The sequence below is a fragment of the Danio rerio genome, chromosome 13, assembly GCF_049306965.1.
Source record: "Danio rerio strain Tuebingen ecotype United States chromosome 13, GRCz12tu, whole genome shotgun sequence".
NCBI classification, from domain to species: Eukaryota; Metazoa; Chordata; class Actinopteri; order Cypriniformes; family Danionidae; genus Danio; species Danio rerio.
The window spans coordinates 10,150,162-10,173,224 of record NC_133188.1 but is presented as its reverse complement, the minus strand read 5'-3'; the positions used below and the strand labels follow the sequence as shown (position 1 = coordinate 10,173,224).

At 38.0% G+C, this 23,063-nt stretch overlaps 1 protein-coding gene across 3 annotated transcripts in view; it reads right to left on the bottom strand.

The window, feature by feature from the left end:
• Window positions 1-23,063, bottom strand: part of sema4ga (sema domain, immunoglobulin domain (Ig), transmembrane domain (TM) and short cytoplasmic domain, (semaphorin) 4Ga) — a 109,655-nt gene that overhangs the window by 20,450 nt on the left and 66,142 nt on the right. For all 3 annotated transcript variants that reach the window (XM_073920699.1, XM_073920700.1, XM_073920701.1), the window contains exons 3-9: window positions 20,959-21,107; window positions 20,317-20,379; window positions 20,145-20,243; window positions 18,518-18,611; window positions 18,248-18,361; window positions 16,725-16,879; window positions 6,255-6,430 (exon numbers count right to left, since the gene is read on the bottom strand). In XM_073920699.1, coding sequence (XP_073776800.1) covers window positions 6,255-6,430; window positions 16,725-16,879; window positions 18,248-18,361; window positions 18,518-18,611; window positions 20,145-20,243; window positions 20,317-20,379; window positions 20,959-21,107 — 850 coding nt within the window. The remainder of the gene's footprint in view (window positions 1-6,254; window positions 6,431-16,724; window positions 16,880-18,247; window positions 18,362-18,517; window positions 18,612-20,144; window positions 20,244-20,316; window positions 20,380-20,958; window positions 21,108-23,063) is intronic.

Genomic DNA, 23,063 nt, shown 5'->3' with positions numbered 1-23,063 from the left:
TTAGAAGTAACTGATTATTATCTGTTAAAGGAGTTTTTGACCCTCAGCAGAACATTTCATACACTCTTTCATACACCCGGCGCAATAAGACGTAAAGCATGTTTGGTGTGACCCTCATTTTCATGTTTTCATGTAAATAGCAAATCCATTTGCACCACTTTGTGAACTTTATTGGTGTGCTGCTCTAAAAAGGAGGTATGGAGACGTTTGGAGGTTTGGAGACGTTTCGCCATATGAGGCATAAGAATAGGACGTGTGTTTCTATATAATCAAACCACACTTCGTTGTTATTGTTCAGTGTTTGCTGGAAATTAGAACTGAATTTAGAAATGGCTTTGAAACAAATCTTTGTGCTTAACAAATGAAATTAAATATGTAGGCTAATCGATGTCTTCAGTGGAGTGAGTTTTCTCCTTTTCCTTATCCATCAAAGTAAAGAAGTACAGAGTAAAAATAAAGTAAAGAGAAAGTAAAGAGGCTAAATGGAAGAGGCTTGTTCTTTATCCCCACGCTGCAGATGGTCTGTTTTTTCTCGCTAGTGAAGCGTTCAGTTTTTCCACTTACAAAGTCTGCCATGTAAATAGCAAATGCATCATGGCGCAACGCAACTGACTATTATTTTGAATGGGAGATGAAACTCTGATTGGTTCAATACACGGTTTACTCAAAGCACACTCACAACTCAATAAGAGAATAAGCAAAACCCTGTTAGACTATGCGCTTCAAATATCCAGTGGCCTTGAGGTTTCCATTGATGAAGAATGGGCCCACTATCTTTGTTGTCTATGGTGTGAAGATACAAGATGTGTAGCACCTGGCACTATGGATACTGGAAGCCTGTGCTAGCATTTCTCCTGTGGTGTTGCTATCAGTGTGTGAAATGTGAGAGAAGAGGGTTGCATTGACAACACAACACAATGGGCAGCACATTGAACACATTTTATAAGTATTCAGAACTCTTGAAATAATGAATTTACGTTAAAACCATTGTTTTTTTTGTTTTTTTGTTTTTTCCAAATTAGCCAAATTTTTCCCTGATAGAAGTGATGCCTGTCATCGTTGTAAGCAGTCTCCTGCCAATCATGTCCATTTGTTCTGGAGTTTTCCCAATTGAAAAATTTCTGGTCCAGTGTTTTTGACACACTTAATAAATCTATTTACATGAATCTAGACCCTAACCCCTTGACAGCTCTTTTTGGCATTTCAGAGAGAGTTGACTTGACTGTTGCATCTCGCCAGGTTATTGCTTTTTCTACTCTTTTAGCTAGACAAGTCATTCTTATCAAATGGAAACAGGTGATTCCTCCATCACATGACATGTGGATCAGAGAAATCTTTAGTTACATAAAACTTAAGAAATTAAGATGTTTACTTGCAGGATCTCTCAAATCTTTATACAAGACCTGGAACCCTATTTTAGACTATATCAAAGGCTTACCCTCAGTTGATATCAGATCTAATACACAGTAAATAATTGAAAAGAGGACATATTGACTCCTTAATGTCACCGACTCGGTCCCAGTCATTCCCCTCTCTGGCCAGCAGAGGTCATCATCACCGGACTTCTAGACATTACATCATCCACTTAAACTGACAAGCGCACACACCTGTTCCTCATCCCGCTAACGACCCACACTCACCTATATAAGCCACACTCTTACTCCAGTTCAGTGTGAAGTCTTGTTCTGCCCCGGCTAACACTCCTGCTCGTTTCCTGCTCTCCCTGTTGACAACTTTGAACTATCTGGTAGTGATGGTGAAATGAAGCTTTCTGAACCAGTGAAGTGCTCAACTCAATTGAATTGGAAAAAGGTTCGTTACTCGAAGCTTTCTAAATCAGAGCTCGATGAGGACCTCTTCTGGTTAAAGTGTGGGAAAGCACTGTGTTGACAGTCAAATGTTCACAACTGACCAACTCATTCATGTAGTAATACAACAACAGCAATATAAACAAATTATTCAATTACTGTAGTTTTTACAGATAAGACATATTACATTACACCACTGATGACTGTAGTAACATCCAAGGTATTCAAAAGTTTATCATATTACAACTAATCTTGTTCCAAGCGGGGATCAAACCAGCGATTCCTGCAAGGGAGGCGAATGCTCTAGGAGGAGGCTATGTGAGTGAGGTGTTTGGGCGATATTTGCCAGCTGGTCTCTGTTAAACACTATACTACGATATGCAGTGGTTTTCTTTAAAGATAGTTGTAAAAAAAAATACGCTAATACACTGTAGTATGGTTCAAAACCTTTTTACTATTAATTACTATTGTATTTTGGTTTAATTACTGGTGTGTGAGACAGGTGCAGTGCATTGAAACAATAGAAATGTATGTAATCGACGCCTAATCTCTCGCTATACACTTTACTAACCCATGAGGGTGTTTAAACCTTTGAATCAAAATTCGAAGCAGTCACGTGGGTATAGGCAAAAATGAAGCTTCGGACGTCACTGATCACGTGATGATGGCAAAACGAATCAAGCTTTGGTACACTGCTTCACTGCAAGATGTATCGTTTTTTTGATACATGCTTCGAAGCCTCGATGCACGACGTCACATCACTACTATCTCGACTCTGTTTTGCCTTCCCTGAACTCTAGCCTGCATCCTGACTTTGATCCTCGCCGCCTGCCTTTGACCCATGCCTGAATACTCACCTTGTGTTTGCCAGCCGCCAGCCCTTCGACTAACTACAACTGTGTTTTATGTGAGTTTGCACATGCTTAACATCTGTGTGCTGTTTGTTATTAAACTCTGTTTAATAAATATACTGCAAATGGATGCCTCTGTGTCAGACCCTCCGTTTCACTTAATGTCAACTTTTCATTTTTTTATTTATTTTTTTGCTCTTAAAATTGTAAAATTGCTCTATCTTTTTTTTATAATTTCTTTGAATTTTTAATTTATTATTATTCATTTTTTTTCTTTCAGAGGATATGTTTGTTTATAATTCATATATGTATTTAATTTATTTTTTAGGGGTTATTGGGAAAATAAGAAAAATAAGACAATCTGTTATTTTTCCTATGTTGTATTGTATACTTTGATGTATTGTCTTGTTAAACACCAATAATATTAATAAATAAAAAAAACAGTTTTTCTTGTGGAATTCCCAATAAATTTGATGTTTATTCAAATGACCCTCTTCCTATTGAAAAAACAAAAGTTGGATCCAAGATGGCCAACTTCGAAATGGCCACCGTGGTCACCACCCATCTTGAAAAGTTTGCCCCCTCACATATACTAATGTGCCACAAACAGGACGTTAATATCACCAACCATTCCCATTTTATTAAGGTGTATCCATATAAATGGCCCACCCTGTAGATTATCCACAAACTGCATCCATCAATAAAACTGTCAATAAAACTTTTAACAGCACATAAACAATAATTTTATGGAAACTGGCAGCCTAGGGTATTATATTAAATAACTCATTTGCACATGTTATAAAGGACAACATGTCAATCAAAATGATACACCCGACGACACAATTTTCAGCTTTTGCATGAACTGTTCCTTTAAGAGAAAAGGTCTTTCATTGGAGATTTCTGGTCTGATTCAGACTTGCCTAATACTCAGGAAAACAAACACCCACGTCAATGTAAACTTTACACCCAAAGCGATGACACAGTGACACCACAGCCGTTCACCCTTACCCTGGAGGTCAGCATGATCAGGTCACCAGAGCTCAGCTGACGCACTCTTTCTCACTTTATTTCTCGCTCTCTCTCCTTAATTATTTTCAAACCTAGCAAACATTATGGTCCCGCCTGTCCCGTCATTCATCACTGTTACTCATGCAGCATGTTTGCGGTTTTCACCTCAGGCTGCTGCAACCCACAGACTGATTGCCTGGCAGCTCATCAGAAACACCCCTCTGGTTTCAGCAGGGCGTTAGGCCTGTCATGTCAGTCAAAACGGCAGACGTAAAGCGTGTTTGACCTATGTGCTATAACCAGTTTAGCTCTGAAGAAAAGTGTGAAAGGAAGCAGTTGAATGAAAAGAAAATGCTTAACTGCCGTGCTGAAAGACACAGAAGCCCTCGAGCTTCAAAGTACAAAGTAATTTGGTCAATGGCGACTCTGTATACGTGTCCAGAGCAAATCCTCAGATCTCCTGAGAGAATGTGACCTGCTCATGAATTAAACATGCTCTCCACTCCAGGCGGTAAGAGGACGTGTCAGCGATTTCATTCTGATGATCCTGGTGGACTGTAAATGTTGTCGCCTCATGTGATATAAGAGTGGGAATGCATCTGGGCTGACAGATGAACTTACTAACAGGCAAAATTCATTTCAGCAAACCTGGCAGTCACAGCTAAATGACATGATGCTTCCTGGCAGCGTCTTTTAATCACTATTGACCGAAGTGTTATTTGCATGCACAGCAACGCAAAACTTCAAGCTTCCGCACACAGCTGCCAGGATCATTTAAGAGGATGTTTTCTTTTGTTGAAAAGTTTAAGCAGAGATTTCTCATTCTGGGGTAAATGAAAATGTCTGTTTCACTTACCATTGGAAAACCTGTAATGATAACTAGGTCATGTGAATCACGATTTAGCCAATCAAATAGCAGCTTTTGGTCCCCTTGCCTGCATACTATCACAAAGGCAGTGGTAGGATTAGCCATTCAGGCTTGACTTCAATAATAATAATAATAATACATTTTAATTGTAGTGCGCTTTTCTCAGACCCAAAGCGCAACAAGGCATACAAGGCAAACAGTAACAAAGCAGAACAATAAAAAAAGTAAAAAAAAAAAGACCACAGTAAAACGATAAAATATGAACGATTGAGTATAATTGGATGATTAAATTAACAAAAATAATTAAGGTGAGTCTTGAGAAGTTTCTTAAAAGAGTCCAGAGAAGTGGCATTCCATAGCTTAGGCACACTGTACGAAAAAGTACGACCACCCATAGGCCCAATCCCAATTCCATTTTTATACCCCTTCCCCTTGGCCCTTAAAACTGAGTGTGAAGAGGAAGGGTTTCAAAATATACCCTTAAGAACTGGGACAGCACTATAGCACCTGCACACGTCATCATATGTTATTGTGATCTCTTGCTCCATATGAGATCACGCGATCGCGACTGCAGTTATTCCAGTTGTATTACTTTTTGGTATTTATCTTCAGGAAATCACTGAAGGCGTATATTATGTTATTATAACAATCTAATGTGGCAATAAGATCGTAACTGCTAGTGTCAGAATGTTGTGAGACTGCTATACAGGTATTATTATGGATTATAAAGAGTGAAATTTAGCATTTTTTGTTATAGCGTTTTTTAAAAACATGACAGTAAAACACAAACGCGGTTATGAATACATTATAACATGTGCTTGTCTGTTGTAAAAATTCATAATAATGACAAAAAAATACTAATTTGTGCTCAGTGAAGATGCCTTTGCCATCTTGAATTCTTTGCTTGCTTTGATATTCTTTATTCGTATTTGTTTAAAAAAACTAAAACTTCTCACGCACGCACCAACAGCATTGGTGCTAATAGATGCTGACAATTTAACATGTTAAACCACCCAAAAGCCCCTAATAGCGTCCAGTAAAGTCCAATATACACCATAAAAACTAAGATCTAACATGCTCTTGTAAATGTCGAGCTTTTAACCCCAATTTGCAGTCCTAGCAATCAAGGAGGTCTGATTTAAGGATTGAAGCAACCAACTTTTTTATCCCCAAAATCCTCAACTGTAATATCAAAATTGACTCAGGCTAACCCTGACAGAAAAACATAATAGTCAGTGAGACCAAGCCAACTTTACAAGTGGAAGTTGTGTGCTTTCATAATTAAAAAGTATCCCAAAAGTGGAGAAGACTAAAAAATATGGCAACACATTTGACTCAAATTCTACTTTGTCCTTTTTGTTCCAGCAGAAAAGAACCAGAAGAGCCAAATGATTATGTCAATCTGAGTAAAGATCATCAACCCCGAGTAAAGATCATCATCCCCATCATGGTAAAAACTCTTTGAAACTGTCCAAATGTCTCTGGTCTCCCATCATTTTAAAATCAGTAAAGATCTGAAAATCATTTAGTGTGTTCCAGACCGACACAGACCCACACTCAATGAAAGCCACCATTGGGTTGGTGCGTCAGGACCTACGGAGTCACTAAAATCCAACCTTTCTAAGGAGAATCAGATGACATGAAAAATAAAAGACACTAACGATAAAACTCACATAGCCAATAATGCAAAACAAACATTAAAAGAAAAAGTGCTCTTACCATTCCAAGCCAAATATGCCATAGAAAGCAGAGTCCTGAGAGCTGGAGCCTTCGAGGAAAAACACACTCCTCAACACGTTGAAATGAAATTCGTAGTCAGGTAAAGAACACACCAGACGTGCCTTCAGAAAGGACGTCCACTTCTTCTGTAGTGTGAGGAGACCTCCTCTGTCCCTCTGCAAGATGAAATGACAGAGAACGGCTGAAAGAAGATACAACATAAGACTCACATTTACAACATTTACTGTAATTAAATTACAGTTATTTATGAAAATGTTAAAGATTACAAAAGGGGTCACATTTAAATATGTTGAATAATATTCATTTGTTGCTTTGCCTGTTTTTGATATGCACAATGCCTTATGCTAAGTCCATTTATTTAAGCGATTTTATTCTGATGCTTTTGATTGGTTTTCCATTTTGATTGCGGCGCACCACGTCTACCAGTTACGTTAATCCTCGCTGAAAGCACTTTTCATGTCATTCAAATCTCTACTTCAGAATCAATTCTTAAACCTCGGAAACTGGTTTTTAGCAGCTTATGACACAATGCACTAAAATAAACACTCTAAGCACAGCACTGTGCTCGTACGCTTCACAAAAGAGCCAATGCTGATCACATCGATGTTATTGCACGCATCAAAGGATTAAAAGTGTTAATTGTTTCTTTCATTATTTAGCGATTCCTCTGCGTACCACTAGGAGGAAGCCCGCATACCTGCGGGCCTGCAGCTGGATATTATTGGTGGTACGCGTACCACAGTTTGAAAACCACTGTCCTAGAGAGTTTAGCTCCAACACTAATCAAACACACCTGAACCAGCTAATCAAGCTTATTAGACATACTAGAAACTTCCTTGCAGGTGTGTTGAAGCAAGTTGGAGCTAAACTCAGCAGGACACCGGCCCTCCAGGACCGAATTTGGACATCCCTAGTCTAGCAGATGAAATAAAATCCATGGCTGTTTCTTAATATGCGGTCTTGCGTCCTCGTGTTCTCGTGCAACGTCATCATCAGCTGCCTAAGTTCAGTTCCAATACTCAAGACCGCAAGTACGGAGGACGCGTGAAACTTCCCGGATGTCTTCTTGATATCGAGGACGCACTGATGCAGACTTGAGCACCAAACTCGCTCTGGAAGTCCCAGAAGTCATTGCGACTGGAGGTGGGAAGCGCAGCATTTTATTTAGATTTATTATTAAAGTTCAGAGATATCACTTATTTACCTCAGGACTTTCCCTAAATGAAACGGTGAAAGTAAACATTACCATGGACATCTTAATAAAGGAATAAACACTTTAAGGGTTGTTTGTTTGCTGAAATTCGTATTAAAATCTGTTTTATTTATCTTGTGCAGAGTATATTTCTAATGTTTTTATGCAAAGTATATATTTTGAAGAGGGGAAAAACAATAAATCGTTGTATGCAGGCTTTAATGTTTAATTAATTTCCATTTAAATCACGTGAAGGTCACATGACCATCAGGAAGAACGCAGCATCCCATTTCTCGAAGGAAACGTTCTCTGCCCTCGCTGTCTCCTGAGTTCGTTCCTCCGAGGACACCTGGCAAGACCGATCTCTACAAGAACACAAGTCCGTTCTCTGCGTTCTTGGAATTGAGAAACAGCCCGTATGATGGCGAGAATAACAATTTCTTCTCCTTCCTGTTTTACGGTGGTCAACAACAAACTTTTTGGTGCATTACTGCCACCTCTCGCTCTGGTTGGTGACGTCGCTAACCAATTAGACTGAGGGAGAGAAGGTATATATATATATAGTAGCTGGTGTGCAGTAAGTGTACTGGTGCTACTGAACCAACCAGCTGGATGCTGGACGCGCACAGTTGGCTCAACACAAACCAGGATTTATACGGGCCATACGGGGCTAGTAGCCTCAGACTTGGAGCAGTGAGGCCAAAATCAAGCTGTGTTTCCACTGTCAGACCAATGGCGTCACAGCACGGCTTTAAAACCTTCACTTTACATGTCCTCCAGGAGCAGCGTCATACAAGCCACTATTTGACCAGTGAGAGGAAAAGTAATGAAAATAATCCAGATAGCAACAGTGCTATTTTGCAGACTTTGGGCCCTAACACAGCCTACACCCAGCGCAACAGGGCGCAAGACCTGTTTGCCCTGACGTGTTGCTATTTTCAGTCTAGCGCAACCTTAATTTTTCCATTTTCCACCACGTTGTTTACATAGCAAATCCATTTGCGCCACTTTGTGGACTCCTGGGTGTTTCTGTCTAGAAAAGAGGTGTGCTAAGGCGTGTTGTTGGTGCGTTGCTATTTTAAGGGAACTAAAATAGACTGTTTAATAGCACAGCTGAAAGCAAAAACCAGCGCAGAGCACGCTAGATGTGCACCTCGCTTACACATTGCTTAAAACATGCAGGATGTACAGAAATACACAAATATCTTTATAAATGAAAAAGAATTAAAGGATTAAAATTATACAAACATATTACTTTATACTTAAATATAAAAATCACTGCCTACATGCCTTAATCTCGAGGGGCTTATTTTAGTTTATTTATGACAATTTGCTTTTATATAATATTATTACTATCATTAGTATTATTTATTATATTCATATTTATATTTGTTTTATTAAAAACAAGCTTAGATTTGTCCATCAAATCAAACCAGGTTTTGGACCATATGGGGCTTAGGACGTGTGTTTAGATATAACCTAGTTTTTTAAGCACACTTCGTTCTATTGTTCATTATTCATTTGCTGGAAATCAGAACTGAATTTAGAAATAGTTTTAAAAACAAGTCTTTGTGCTTAACAAACTAAAATAATTATGCAGGCTAATGGATGTCTGTGCGTACAACACGTTTCCTTATCCTCAAAAAGGGAAAGTGAAAAAAAAGCCATTGGAGGAGGCTCATTTTTTATCTTCTTGCTGCAGATGGTATGTTTATCTGTTTGCTCGCTAGTGAAGCATTCACTTTTTACACTCACAAAGTTTGCCATGTAAATAGCAAATGTGTCATGGCGCGACGCAACTGACTCTTGGAAATAAATAGTAGATGAGACTCTGACTGGTTTATTCTCAAAACACACCCATAACTCATTAAGAGAATATGCTCAACCCTGTTAGACCATGCGCCACAGCGCAAAGCGGAATTTTTTATCCCTAAAATAGCAAAAGTGGATCCAGACACGCCCTTAATGCTTTTGCGCACTGCGATTTAGACTTTGCGCCTAGATCTGTAAAATAGAGCCCTTAGACTACAGTATTGACGTGACAGATTATTTATGATAACAACAGTAAATTATTTATTTGTGTGTGTAGTGCACCCCTTGTATATTTCAAACAAAAAAGAGAGAAAACATAATGCTGTAAATAATACTCTTTGATTAACAGTAGCCCTTATTGATTCATAGGTGTTTTATGCTTTGGAATTGCATTTTGAGAGCTTGATCTGTGCTCTGACACATTTTTATGCTCAAAAGATTAACAAAATGACTTTTACAGACATTTTTTATAGTCATATGTTGTCTGGGATGTTCATGTAAACTTTGGCACTGATAAAAACAAATAATGAGCTGCCAGTATTTTTTATGTTGATAAATGGAGTTGCTATTTCTTATATACTCTTTTGTTAAAATAATCCATTTATTAAAGTCAATCAAAAATTTATGGGGCAAAGAAAAAGGTCCAATAATGCAATTTGAAAGCATAAATAACTGGAAAAGATATGAATCACATGCTTCAGCAACAACTATTCATTCAATCATTCATTCATTTTCTTTTTGGCTTAGTCCCTTTATTAATCAAGGGTCACCACAGCGGAATGAACCGCCAACTTATCTGGCATATGTTTCCCATAACTGGGAAACACCCATACACTCTCATTCACATACATTATGGACAATTTTAGCTAACCTAATTGTCTTTGGACTTGGGGAAACAAGAGCACCCGGAAGAAACCCACGCGAACACGGGGAGAACATGCAAAGTCCACACAAAAATGCCAACTAACCCAGCCGGGGCTCGAACTAGCGACCTTCTTTCTGTGAGGCAACAGCACTACCTACTGTGCCACCACGTCGCCTATTATACATAAAAATCTGAATAATATAATAAGAAATACCAGTTTAAAACATCAAGCAGCAAAAAAAGTTTTTTTATAGCTAAAAATCAATTGAAGTGAATAAGACTGGAAGTCTTGAGCCAATAAGGTTCCAATGGCTGTGTCCATTCTTACTTCATGTGAAAGAATATTCAACATATTCCTTCATTCATTCATTCATTCATTCGTTTTTCTTCAGCTTAATCCCTGATTTATCAGGGGTCACCACAGCAGAATGAACACCAACTCAAAATTAAATATGTAAGACAATATAAATGCCTCATTTATACTGTCACAATCACCAGAGATCCATCCTGACACATCGCTGCTAAACACGCAGATCGCTAAAGGACTCAAAATCCACTGGTATATGGACTACAAGTTCCAGTCATGCACCACACAAACCTGTTCCAGATCACAGATTACACACACAGAGCTGCTCAAAGACTGATTAGATTGACTTTAAATACAGTGCACATACACACACACACACCTCTTTGCTGAGTCTTGTTTATCCGATTGTGAACTTTGATGCATTTTCTTTGCCTTGTCTAGCCATATTTGATCCTTGCTTTGTTTTAGTGTTTATTCCTGTCTGCTGCATACCTTCTGTCCACTCACCTGTTTGACTACAACTCTGGATTCTCTGTATGTACCTGATTGTCCTTGTGCTAACCATTGCTTTAGTGACTATTCCTGTTAATAAAACTTGCAATTGGATTTGCACTCCGTTGACAGCGTCAACTTCAAATTACACATACATACACTTCGTGGATAGTAAAACTATTTACAACTAGTACATTTTATTAGCAAAACAGCAGAAGGAAGCTTATAACTTCTGTTAACATGGATCACCGGCTCTTGGCACAGCTGGCAGCAGTTACTGTAACATTATCATCAATGTGACCGTGGGAAAGGGAAATGCACTCCTTTTTTTTTGTATGAAAAGGAATCCCCATTATGTCAAGGGGATGAAGCAAATTTTCCATTCTGCCTCCCAAGAGGAGAATAAATCTTCATGTATACTGACTTTGAGCTTCTTAAAGCAATCCTCAGTACTTATTTTTCAGCAATAACACTAAAACTATAATATAATGACCTTTAAGTCAATGCGGAAGAAAGGAAACTGACTTTTGAATGTTGAGTTATTATGCCACTATCTCAGTTGCTGATGTTCAGAAGCAGATGCATGGATATATGAAACCAGAGCTCATGTATGATAAGTCATGGCATATTATTTGAAGTATTACAAAATAGCGAGTGATTTCTGGCATACGCCGGTGTAATAAAGCTTTTATTAAGACTTCATTCAGAGCTTTACTGACAACAGCTGAGTTGCTGTGTTTAATTATGGCTTTCCCTCAGCTCAGTGTCAGCGAGTATGTATTAACAGCATTCAGTCCCCCTAGCTTCTGGATAATGAACAATAATCTGCTTATTAATGTGACCCTGCTGTGTGAACTACCACAGAGAAGCTGATTCTGCCCTCAGTCCTCACAGTCTGATTCACACAATTCACCAGCCTGGCTTCAATCTACACCAATATAAGGTCATTCACACTATTATATCTAAGCTACTATTATGTTAAATCACATTCAAGTTTTTAAACTTTATAACTGTAAAATATAGTCCTGAACCACATAATCAGTCATACATTAAGTCTCCATTTTTGGAACTTGTGCATTAATAAGTTTTCCATTGATATGTAGTTTGTTAATATTGGACAGTGCTTGGCAGAGCCATTTGAAAATCTAGAATTTAAGGAAGACACTACATGGAAGGCAAATTTCAAAACAGCTATTCTTCTAATTCTTATAATAGCTGCTCTTTAATTATTAGTTTTTTTTTTTTAATTCCCAAACAAGATTTTAAACTACAAGGGCTCTATTTTGACGGTCCATGCGCAGAGCGCAAAACGCAGGGCGCAAACACTTTCAGGGCGTGTCAGGACGCGTTTTTGCTAATTTAAGGACAGGAAATCTGCCTTGCGCTTCGGCGGATGGTCTAAAAGAGTTGAGTTTATTTTATTAATGAGTTATAGGTGTGTTTTGAGAATAAACCAATTAGAGTCTCCCATTACCTTTGAGAGTCAGCTGCGTCGTGCCAAGAGCGCATTCGCTATTTACAGGACACAAAGTAAGTCTAAGTGGAAAAAATGAGCATTTCACTATCAAACAGTTAACAGTTTTTTAACAGAAAACTGTTAAACAGAACATCTACTGCGTGAGAATGAGAGATAAATTATCTACTATCACTTTCGCTCTTGGATAGGGAAACCTTTACGCACAGACATCAATTAGCCTATAAATAATTAATTTTGTTTGTTAATAATGAATAATTAATTCAGTTCTGATTTCTAGCAAACGAATAAATGAATAATAATGACCAAGTGTGGTCAAAATACTGAGTTATTTCCAAATACACCTGCCATGCCCCATATGGTTTTAAACCTGGCAGCAGGGCAAATCTAAGCTTGTTTTTAATAAAACAAATATATATATATGGATATAATAAATAATACTGCTAATAATAATAACATTATACAAAAGCAAATTGTTATGAATGAACTGAAAAAGCCTCCCGAGATGAAGAAGACATAAAAGCAGTGGTTTTTCATATTTATGTAGGCTAGAAAATAATATGTTTTGTCATATTTTAATCCTTTATATTTATATCCTATATCTATTCTTATTATATCCTATATATATCCTTAATATTTACATTTTTTCATATGTAAAGATATTTGCCTATTGCTTTCTTGTGTGTATTAAGCAGTGCATAAGCGAGAGCGCCGGAGTTTAGACCGGGTTAGTTTTGGTCAAATGAAAAATCTATTATAGTTTCTCAAAATAGCAACGCGCCAGCGGTCCGCCTCAGAACGCCTTCCTTTTTAGACCAGAACGCCTATGGGCGCACATATGAGCGCTAATGCAATTGCTATTTAAACCGCGTAGCGCAACGCCTAAAAACGACTCTTGCGACAAGCTGAAACTACCAAAAGACTATTGCGCCGCGTCTTGCGCCACACTGCGCCGGGTGTATGATAGGGCCCCAAGATTTTATCACAGCTGCACAAATCATTTAAGATGACATGGTAATGTAACATACAGGGCCCTATCATACACCCGGCGCAATGTTGCGCAAGGTGCGACACAATTGTTGTTTGCTTGTTTCAGCTTGGCGCAAGAGTCATTTTGACGTTTTGCACCACAATGTTTAACTAGCAAATGCATTTGCGCTCATATGTGCACCCATAGGCATTCTGATCAAAAAAGGAGGCGTTGGGGCGCTGCTATTTTGAGAAACTATAATAGTCTGTTTTATAGACCAGAACAAAGCCGGTCTATTGTCCAGCGCAGAGCGCGTTGGTTATTTCAAATTCAAATCGTTTTGAATAATCGTGATTACAATTATGACCAAAATAATCGTGATTATGATTTTTCCCATAATCGAGCAGCCCTAATTCTGACACGCCCCTAATGCGTTTGCGCCCTGCACTTTGCGCATGGATTGTCAAAATAGAGCCCACAATGAGTAAAATATATGTTATTTCAGTACTTTTTCTTTCAAAATATGCATTTAATAAATTTAAATATACTGTAGTTTTAAATATGTTTCTTGGAGATACTCAAAAGTTTTGTGAACAAATAGAAAGCATGAAAATAGACAATTTTGCACACAGTTTCAGTGTAATAATGTCTAATGATTCCACAATAATATCAGCTAAACCCAAATGTCACACTCATGCGCTTGCTTTGGGAAATAATCCCAGTTAGGCTATCAATAAAAAACTTTGGATATGCAGTAAACATTCTGACCTTTAAGACTGCAAAGATGCGCTCTGTGCCTTTAGACAAATAAAGAAACATACCAGCTGAGAACACTGAATTCACTTACATTGATCACTGAGCAAAACTCTAAAAGCACACAAAACCATCGCAGGGTAAATAAACAGTGAAGAGTAGCATTCTAGAAAAGATGTGAAATTGCAGACATGTTCAATTGGCACTTTGATCTGAGTGTGGAGCTAGACTGATGGATTGAGAATCGAGACAGAGGCGAGTCTCGTGGGAAGGGAACTGATAGAGAAATCAAGATGCCTAAAAACACTAGCAGAAAACCTGTAGAAAACCACACTTCAAATAAAGAAGCATTTGGAGACCAGGGCTCTTACAAAGCTGTGAAGAAAATGGTTTAGTGCCTCAAATCCATTCGCTTATGTGTGCTACTTTCCCTGTCAAATCGAATCAAGGGAGAAGTGTGTCATTTCATCTTCCTGTTTTAGAGTAGCATTAGTTTGTGGAGAGAATTAAACATTTGTTGTTCTTTTCTCCCATTCCCCTGTGGAACTGATTCAATTCCCAACCATTTTTGTTCCACTTTACTATGCAAAGCATATTCACCACACTCTGGATTCTTCCCCACTAATTTATAAGCGTCCCAGTTATGCTTTCTCAGATATTATTTTATATGCGGTGCATATTAGAGCTGTTTGTGAATGTATAAAAGTCTGCAAAGCGTTAAAGATCCAAATATACAATAAGTTGAGTTAAATATTTCCTAAAGAAAGAAGCTATTGTAAACATTGAGTCATACTTCCAGCACAAACCTATAAAGATTACTAACAGATTTGTGTAATTCCCTGTCTGTCTTGACCCTCAAACACTAAAGTTGTAGCTTTTTTTGTGTTGTCAACATGTCAAGAAGACACATTTCTAGCACAGATATTCAGATATGATAATTGTTTTTTTTATTTCTGACAATCACTGTATACAGCAATATTGAGGTCCAGGGACAGATAGGGTTAACAGCATGTTACCAGACGATGGAGAGGTGTCGCGCACAAAAGTGAAGAGCAGGGGGTGGGGGGTTATAGCAACTATGGCGGTTGGTGCGGTGGAAGGCGGAGGGGTGGAGGGGTATTACAGATGAAAGTGAGGAGGGTTGGGGAGTCGCGGAAGACAGTGAAAGTGAACAGCAGACGGGTAAGGAGGGCGATCGAGGAGGGGGATTGGTAAAATGAGGTGCCGGATCAGATTTCAGAGGTTAATTTGTTCCAGCACAAATTAAGCCCTGATCACAACATACTTTGCCATCTGACCAATTACAGTAAAGAAGAGCTCTCGGAAAGGCAAGGCTTAAAAATGTGTCAAACAATGAAAATCTATATATATGTATCAAGGTATAATGAGATTTCAGTGCATAAAAATGGCATACCGTGTGCCTTAAATACAATTTTCCCCAAACTATAGTGTAAATCCTGTGAGTGTAAAATACCAGCAAAAAACAAGGAAAACACAGACACTGATGCAAGCCCCAATGCATGCCCCAGGCAGTCTTTGATTGGCAACAATAATTATTTCCCTTACTTTTAAGTTTATCTAAACTTATATTATTATTGGACTTACTGTGTGTGTGGGACTCTTATTTTAAAAAGGATACTATCATTATAAAGCTCTCAGTTAATGCAACCAGGTATGGATTATCTTATAACAGTTCATCGTCAAAATTTAAAATACAGATGATAGGGCCCATAGTGTTTAATAGTTTTATATGTTTTACACATATATATATATATATATATATATATATATATATATATATATATATATATATATATATATATATATATATATATATATATATATTTATATATATATCTGTTGTCATCTTTTTTAGGGTATAATTAATTTGATTAATCTGGGGTCGCCACAGCATGATGAACCAACAACTTATCCAGCATTTGTTTTACGCAGTGGATGCCCTTCCAGCTGCAACCCATCACTGGGAAACATTCATAAACCTTCGTTCACACACATACACTATGGACAATTTAGCTTACCCGATTTACCTATTCCACTTATTTTTGTACTTGTGGGGGACAACGGAGCACCCGGAGGAAACCCACACGAATATGCGGAGAACATGCAAACTCCACACAGAAACACCAACCGATCCAGCTAAGGCTCGAACCAGCGACCTTCTTGCTGTGAGGCGAACGTGCTACCACTGCGCCACCGTGCAGCAGTATAATTAAGTATTATTACAACACAACTCAAGAGCAAAATTTCATTTAATTTCATTTACTCGCTCCTTCTAGCTAAAATAAACATCTCTACCACTTCAGCTAAAAACACAGTAATTTTACAAAGTAACTACTCAATTTGTTAAAATATATATTTGCCTATGTGTGTTTATGTGTGTGTGTGTAAAGTATATGTGTGTGTAAATATGTGTGTGAGCACCAGTCACTGACATGAGCTGTGGAGCTGTGCCAGCAGAGCTCATTAATATTCATAACCATTCCAAATATGGTCAAAAACGAACCTTTTCATTGTAGGGATTAAAAGTAAAAGTAATGGTAGAGAGGCATGTGAGACATCAAACCTTGCACACGCGGGCGACTCGCGCTACTCTGCTGTGGCTGAAGTATGGACTGAGCTCCTGGCTTTTCTCTGTGAAGAAGAAGTAAATCTTATCGTCATCTCCTGCTGAGCTGCTCAGGCTCTCTCTGACCAGCGCTGAACCCACGAAATCAGCCTCTGAGAGTGACAAAAAAGCAGACTGAGGTTAGCAGATCACCACACAAAGGAAAATAAAAATAGAATTCAATGCAGCACATTAAATTATGTAATTTTATTGTTTATGTCTGTTTTTAATGTACTAAATTATTCCACAAGGTTTGCTGTTGGTAAGATGTTTATGCTTACCAAGGGTGCAATCATTTGAACAAATACAACTATAATATCTATAATAAAAAAATGGTACAATATAAAACAACAGTTTAGTTTTTTAATAAGTGAAGTTTATTTATAAACTTATTTTGAGAGGATCGAGTGCTTATGATTGCATTATCCAATTTATGATTCACCAATCAGACGATTTCTAAGCCACTATAAATACCCAAAGTTCAATATAACAGCCATTTTAATTTAGAAGAATTCCCCCTTCCACCCCTACTCCTCCTCCTTTCCTAGATGGGTGGCACGGTGGCTCAGTGGTTAGCACTGTAGCCTCACAGCAAGAACGTCACTGGTTCTAGTCCTTACCAAGCCAGCTGACATTTCTGTGCGAAGTTTATACGTTCTCCCCGTGCTCACGTGGGTTTCCCCCAGGCCCCCGGTTTCCTCTTACCGTCCTAAAACATGCAACTTAAGTTAATTGACTAATCCATATCGGCACCATAGACATGCTCCTAGTAAGTGGTTATCTCTTAAGAGCAATCACTATCTGTTTATTAGCTAGTACAGCAGGGCAGTTCTCGAGATCTACCTGAGCTCAAACTCCCCTCTCACCTTGCAAGCAGAAAGGAGCCCTGGGCTCAAGGATCTTATCTCTCCCGGGAAAGCATGCCAAACAAGCTTTATAATCAATCATCAGCTAAGTGTGGACTCTTGAAACATTTTTTACTGTAATTCATTTAGTTGATGGATTTTTATCAACCATTTTTAGTGTCGTAAGATGCAGAAATCTTGATTAAATGGAAATAATATATCTATTTTTTGAGGATAGAAAGACAGATGGGTCTGAAATAGCGAAGACTCCAGGGAAAAATGGGAGTGTTGATAGGTATGCTTTAACATGTCTTTGCAGAATAAAAGCACCAAGGTTTTTCATCAAAAAATTAAATAAACTACTGATTAGTAGCATATATATATATTTAAAATGTCATATTGGACATTTATTTACTTAAATTTGCTAAGTGACCAAGATAAATACAGATTTTTAAAGGTAGGAGCTAAAAAATTCAAAACAAATTTGAGATTAAATAGTTTGTCTCAGACATGCAGACACCAATCTAGTGTTAAATGGTTAAATATTGTTATCCTAGAAATCCAAACATATACTGTAGTTATGTTGATGGTATAAGATGAAAAATGGGACTAAAATATGTGATGCAGCAAACTAACCCTGGAGCCACTGAGTCGGAGCCTCCTCTGTTTTCAGTATGGGGTTTGGAGAGTTGCGCCGGATATCTGGAAAACTCCGGAACTCATACTGGGACGCTGTGTACATCTGCTGATCTGAGGGAAACAGAGGGGACAGATGTAGTTAAGAGATCTTCCAGTAAAGCTCTAAAAATTTTGACATCATTCAATTCACATTTGATCACATGAATTGTTCCCGAAAAAGAACCAATACCAAATTAATTATACTGTAAAATATTGTTGTTGACATACCAATTAGCAGGCCAGTGTAGCCTTTTGAGGGGTCATATGGACATTTCTCTCGACCCTCTTCAAAGACTGATGAGATTTTAAACTCCCTTCCATCCTGGAAAAATGCAAAAAATACATGATGTTGAGAAGCCTTTGCAATTAAGTAACTGTGATGATCGAAAGCGCGTTCAACCACTTAAACTCTGCTGTTATTTTGGAATTTCCGCCTAGATTTTGCCTACCCAAATTTAAAAGCTTCCCAAATCCACATGCAGAGGTGTAAATGCAAAAATGTGGTATCATTTTAAAGAAAACTCTTTAAATTTTCATAAAACACTATTAAAAGTGTTTAAAATAACTGTATATGTTGTCTGTGTTATAATAAACACTTAAAAAAGGCGCTTTTTGTATTTTTTTTTTATAAACTCAAATTTGAAAGTGCACCTTTTAGGTTCTGTGTGGTCTAGCGTGCTGTAATTAATTTTGGTGTTTCCTGCACATGTCTGTAATCATAGGAAAAAAGAAAAATGTCTCTACCATAATCTATGCAAAAGTTATTGCATTCCAACTGATGAGAGGTGCTATACAAGCCACAGAGACCGATCCTTGTTTACATATTTCACTATTCTTTTGTTTGATCAAACATAATTCACTGTGTTTAGACCAAATCAGACATATAAAAGGATTGCTTATGCACATCACCTCTAAAACAGAGGAGAATGGCCCTGAAGCGCACAGCATAAGGTAAGAGATGACAGCTGTCTGTGCTATCTGGGGCTGCTTATTGATCATGAATGTATTGTTTACATTTCTGCGCCATGGAAACACCACAATTCATTCAACAACTGTTTGGCATATGAATATAATTCAGTAAAAAAATGCTAGAACTGTATGAGCACCGGAAAGAGCTTTCATTTGAGCTATAACTTGTACATGTGTCATATGAAAAAATATGAAAATGAACCTAGCTCGGGTCTCTAAAATACTGTGTATTAAAGTGTAAATAACTTTTATACAGTAGAATAAAAACCGAAGTGATGCATATGTGCATAAAATATAGATTCTACACTTTCCAACGACACCACTTAAGGGGGTCTGGTGCAACGCTAGCCCTTTAAATCTTAAAGCGAATGTCAATGACGTCACGGACCGTGGTTAATAGTGAAACAGATTAATCGTTGCATCCCTAGAGTCACGACACCTATTTGTTGTTTATAAATCCCCACAACACCCTATGTCAAAGAAAATCATGACAAATTTGTGTGATCTGACCGGGATTTAATCTATACTCCCCCTTTGTCTTCATTTTCAAATACCTTTGTTTTCAGATGTTTACACGGTCGCATCTATTGTGGCATTGAACCTGCTTTGAAATGTATGGTTTTGAGTCAAAAAAGTGGCATTGTCGTATGAATGAACAGGCAAAACATATAAAAAAACGTAATGTTTTAAGCTTAAAACGTTGTCTTGTAAACTGCCCATCTGAATATGAAAACATTGTACTAAAAATAAGCAAGGATTTTTGCTGTTGTCATGTAAATGAAGAGCCAAAATCCATAAAATAATATAACAACTTCTTTGCATTTTTGATTGAAAATGGTGTCAGTGTAAATTCAACCTACAATGTGCAAAAATGGTAGTGACTTACAATGTATGCACACAGAGGGCTGAAAGCATGTGTGCCGCACGTGTACAAGTGTGTGCTGTTGAACCTCTGCAGGAAGCGAATGTGGTTGAAACACTCCGTCTGTAAGAGTGAGGAAATCTACATCAGTACACGATCCAGAGGTGATAACACAATAGATGGAGATTTGACCAACCTGGTTATCTTTCCCTTTGTTCCAGCATTGTTGCATCTGATCGTCTGATGCCTCCCAGTCAATCTGGCCAAGTACAAGATTAACAAAAATTCTTCAACTGTCAAGACTTGTAAAAAGGTTTTCCTGGCAAAACAAGATCCTGCTTCAGTTTGCAGAGCCAAGTTGTACCAACTGCTGTTTGTAAACAACTCTTGCAATAACCTACTATTCGCACTAGTTGAAAACTAAAGTGAAATCTAAAGTCTAAGCAGGTAAAGTATATACAAGTTATTTTAAAAAGTGGTGTATGGTGATTTTCATGGAAAAGGTTGTTTGTTAAATGTGTTCATGTGTCTTACTTCTTTCTCAGTCACCATCGCTGTGTTTAGGGGTACACGGCAATAGAGCAGCTTGACACATTTACAACCCCACCTACTGCATCGCGGGGTGTCAGAATGCCTTTAAGCTTCTTTTTGCACTCAAACAAAAGAAGAACTTTAAAGGATACCAGGGCCTTCAAAGTGTCAAAGTGCAGTCTAAATCTTGTGCATTTTTAGCTGATTTTATTTAATAAAAGTGTAGTGGAGGAATGAAACTAGTATCTTTTGGAAATATGAACATGTTGCAGTCCACTGCGCACTATAATGATGTGTTGATACGTACGGTCTGTGCTAAGCTGCTGGAGACGTCACTGGCCTGCAGGGCGAATAAAGCCCCTCGAGCTCCCACGTACAGCAGGTCTGCGTCCTCCTCCAACAGCAGCAAACTGTAGTTCAGTGTCAGGCCTCTGAAGCGCCTGCAACCCAACAGCCCTGAAACACACACAGGACATACCAGTAAAGAAATATTTTATCCATAAAAGGGATCAGTAAACACTTGAGCGCGAGCTGTGGGTGTTAAGAAGATGTGCTGTTTCTGGTGTCAGCAAGTACATGTTTGACTTGTTGATTTTCAACTTGATTTTCCCTTTTGCCAAATACTGAAGTTAATCTTGAGAGGCGCGTGCTGTGAATTGAAGTACTTCTTCCTCTCGTTCGCTAATGAACAAGTAGAATGTCAGTAAAAACCCTACATTTGCTCTGAGGAGAGAGGATGATTTAAAATTCAGTCATGTTTCAGATGAGGCTGCTTTATTGCCTCGATTTTTTAATGAAGTACTTCTTGGCATATATTTACGCTTTTGTTATTTTTAATGGCAGGCCCTTTTTGTTGAAAATAATTACTAGATATTAAACACATGGTTCGTCCAGCTGTTATTTTTTCATTCTTAAGGTAATTGACTTAATCATATGCTTCTCTCTGTGCTGGATGGCAGCTGGCTGGACTTGTAGAAAAGCTTGTCAGTGCTTATTAAAGAAGTCCGTTTCTTTTTTCTAGGTTAATGTCTAAAGCACCATGTAGACAAGGCAAGACACCACACCTTTACTCTTTTGTGTGTGACCTTAATGAATCACGTTTGATCTCTTTTTAAGTATAATTTCAGAACAGACCTATTTGCATCCAAAATAACCAAGATTTGGTCACACACACACACACACACACACACACACACACACACACACACACACACACACACACACACACACACACGCGCACACACACAAAAGAATAAAACAAAGTAAGAATTTCATTAAAAGAAAACATTCATTCATTCATTTTCTTTTCGGCTTAGTCCCTTTATTAATCTGGGGTTGCCACAGTGGAATGAACCGCCAATTTATCAAGAACATGTTTTATGCAGCGGATGCCCTTTCAGCTGCAACCCATCTCTGGGAAACATCAACACACACTCATTCACACTCATACACTACGGACAATTTAGCCTATCCAATTCACCTGTACTGCATGTCTTTGGACTGTGGGGGAAACCGGAGCATCCAGAGGAAACCCACGCAATTGCGGGGAGAACATGCCAAATCCATACAGAAATGCCAACTGAGCCAGCCGAGGCTCGAACCAGTGACTTGCTTGCTGTAAGGCAACAGCACTACCTACTGCGCTATCACACTGCCCATTAAAAGAAATCAAAACTTAAAAAGAAAACCAGGATATAAAATAAAAAAATTAATTGAAAAAAATAAAAATAAAAAAAATAAAAAAATAAACAACAAAATAAAGAAAAAGAAAAACATCAAAGGAAATAAACAAATCAATAAAAACCAAAAATAAAGGAGAAAAAAAAGTCAAATATAAAAAGGAATTAAATGAAACAAAACAAAACAAACTAAATTTAACTTAAAAAAAAGAGCACAAGCAAAAATTAAAAGCAAAACGCAGAAACAAGCAAAGCTATTTAAAACTAAAGCAAAATAAAACAAATCTAGCTGATGTTTTATTTTCAATTTTCAATTTTATTTTTTCTGATGTACTTGTAGGATTATCATCTTTAACCTAGTTCACACAACAGGATTTTGGGCCTGATTTGAGCCTGATTTGGAAGTTAACAAGCTCGCCGACAGATCGGGCTGTGATCAGGAAAAAATCTGCAGGCGCTCAGCGCTCGGCAGACATTATGCGTGAACTACTGAACAACGCATCAAGAGGTTCGCTGATGCGTCGCCAACACCTCGCAGATGAAAAAACAATATTTAACATGCTGAATATTCCAGAGCAGCGGACACGACCTCATGTGCGGTCAGATGTAGTGACGAGTTGCAGCCAATAAGAGAGCATATCAGCATGAGCAGAAACGTCTGTGATTGGCCAGAATGGGCATCGATGAACTGGTTACATACTGCATTAACACAGAAATGAGAGTTCTGTATTCT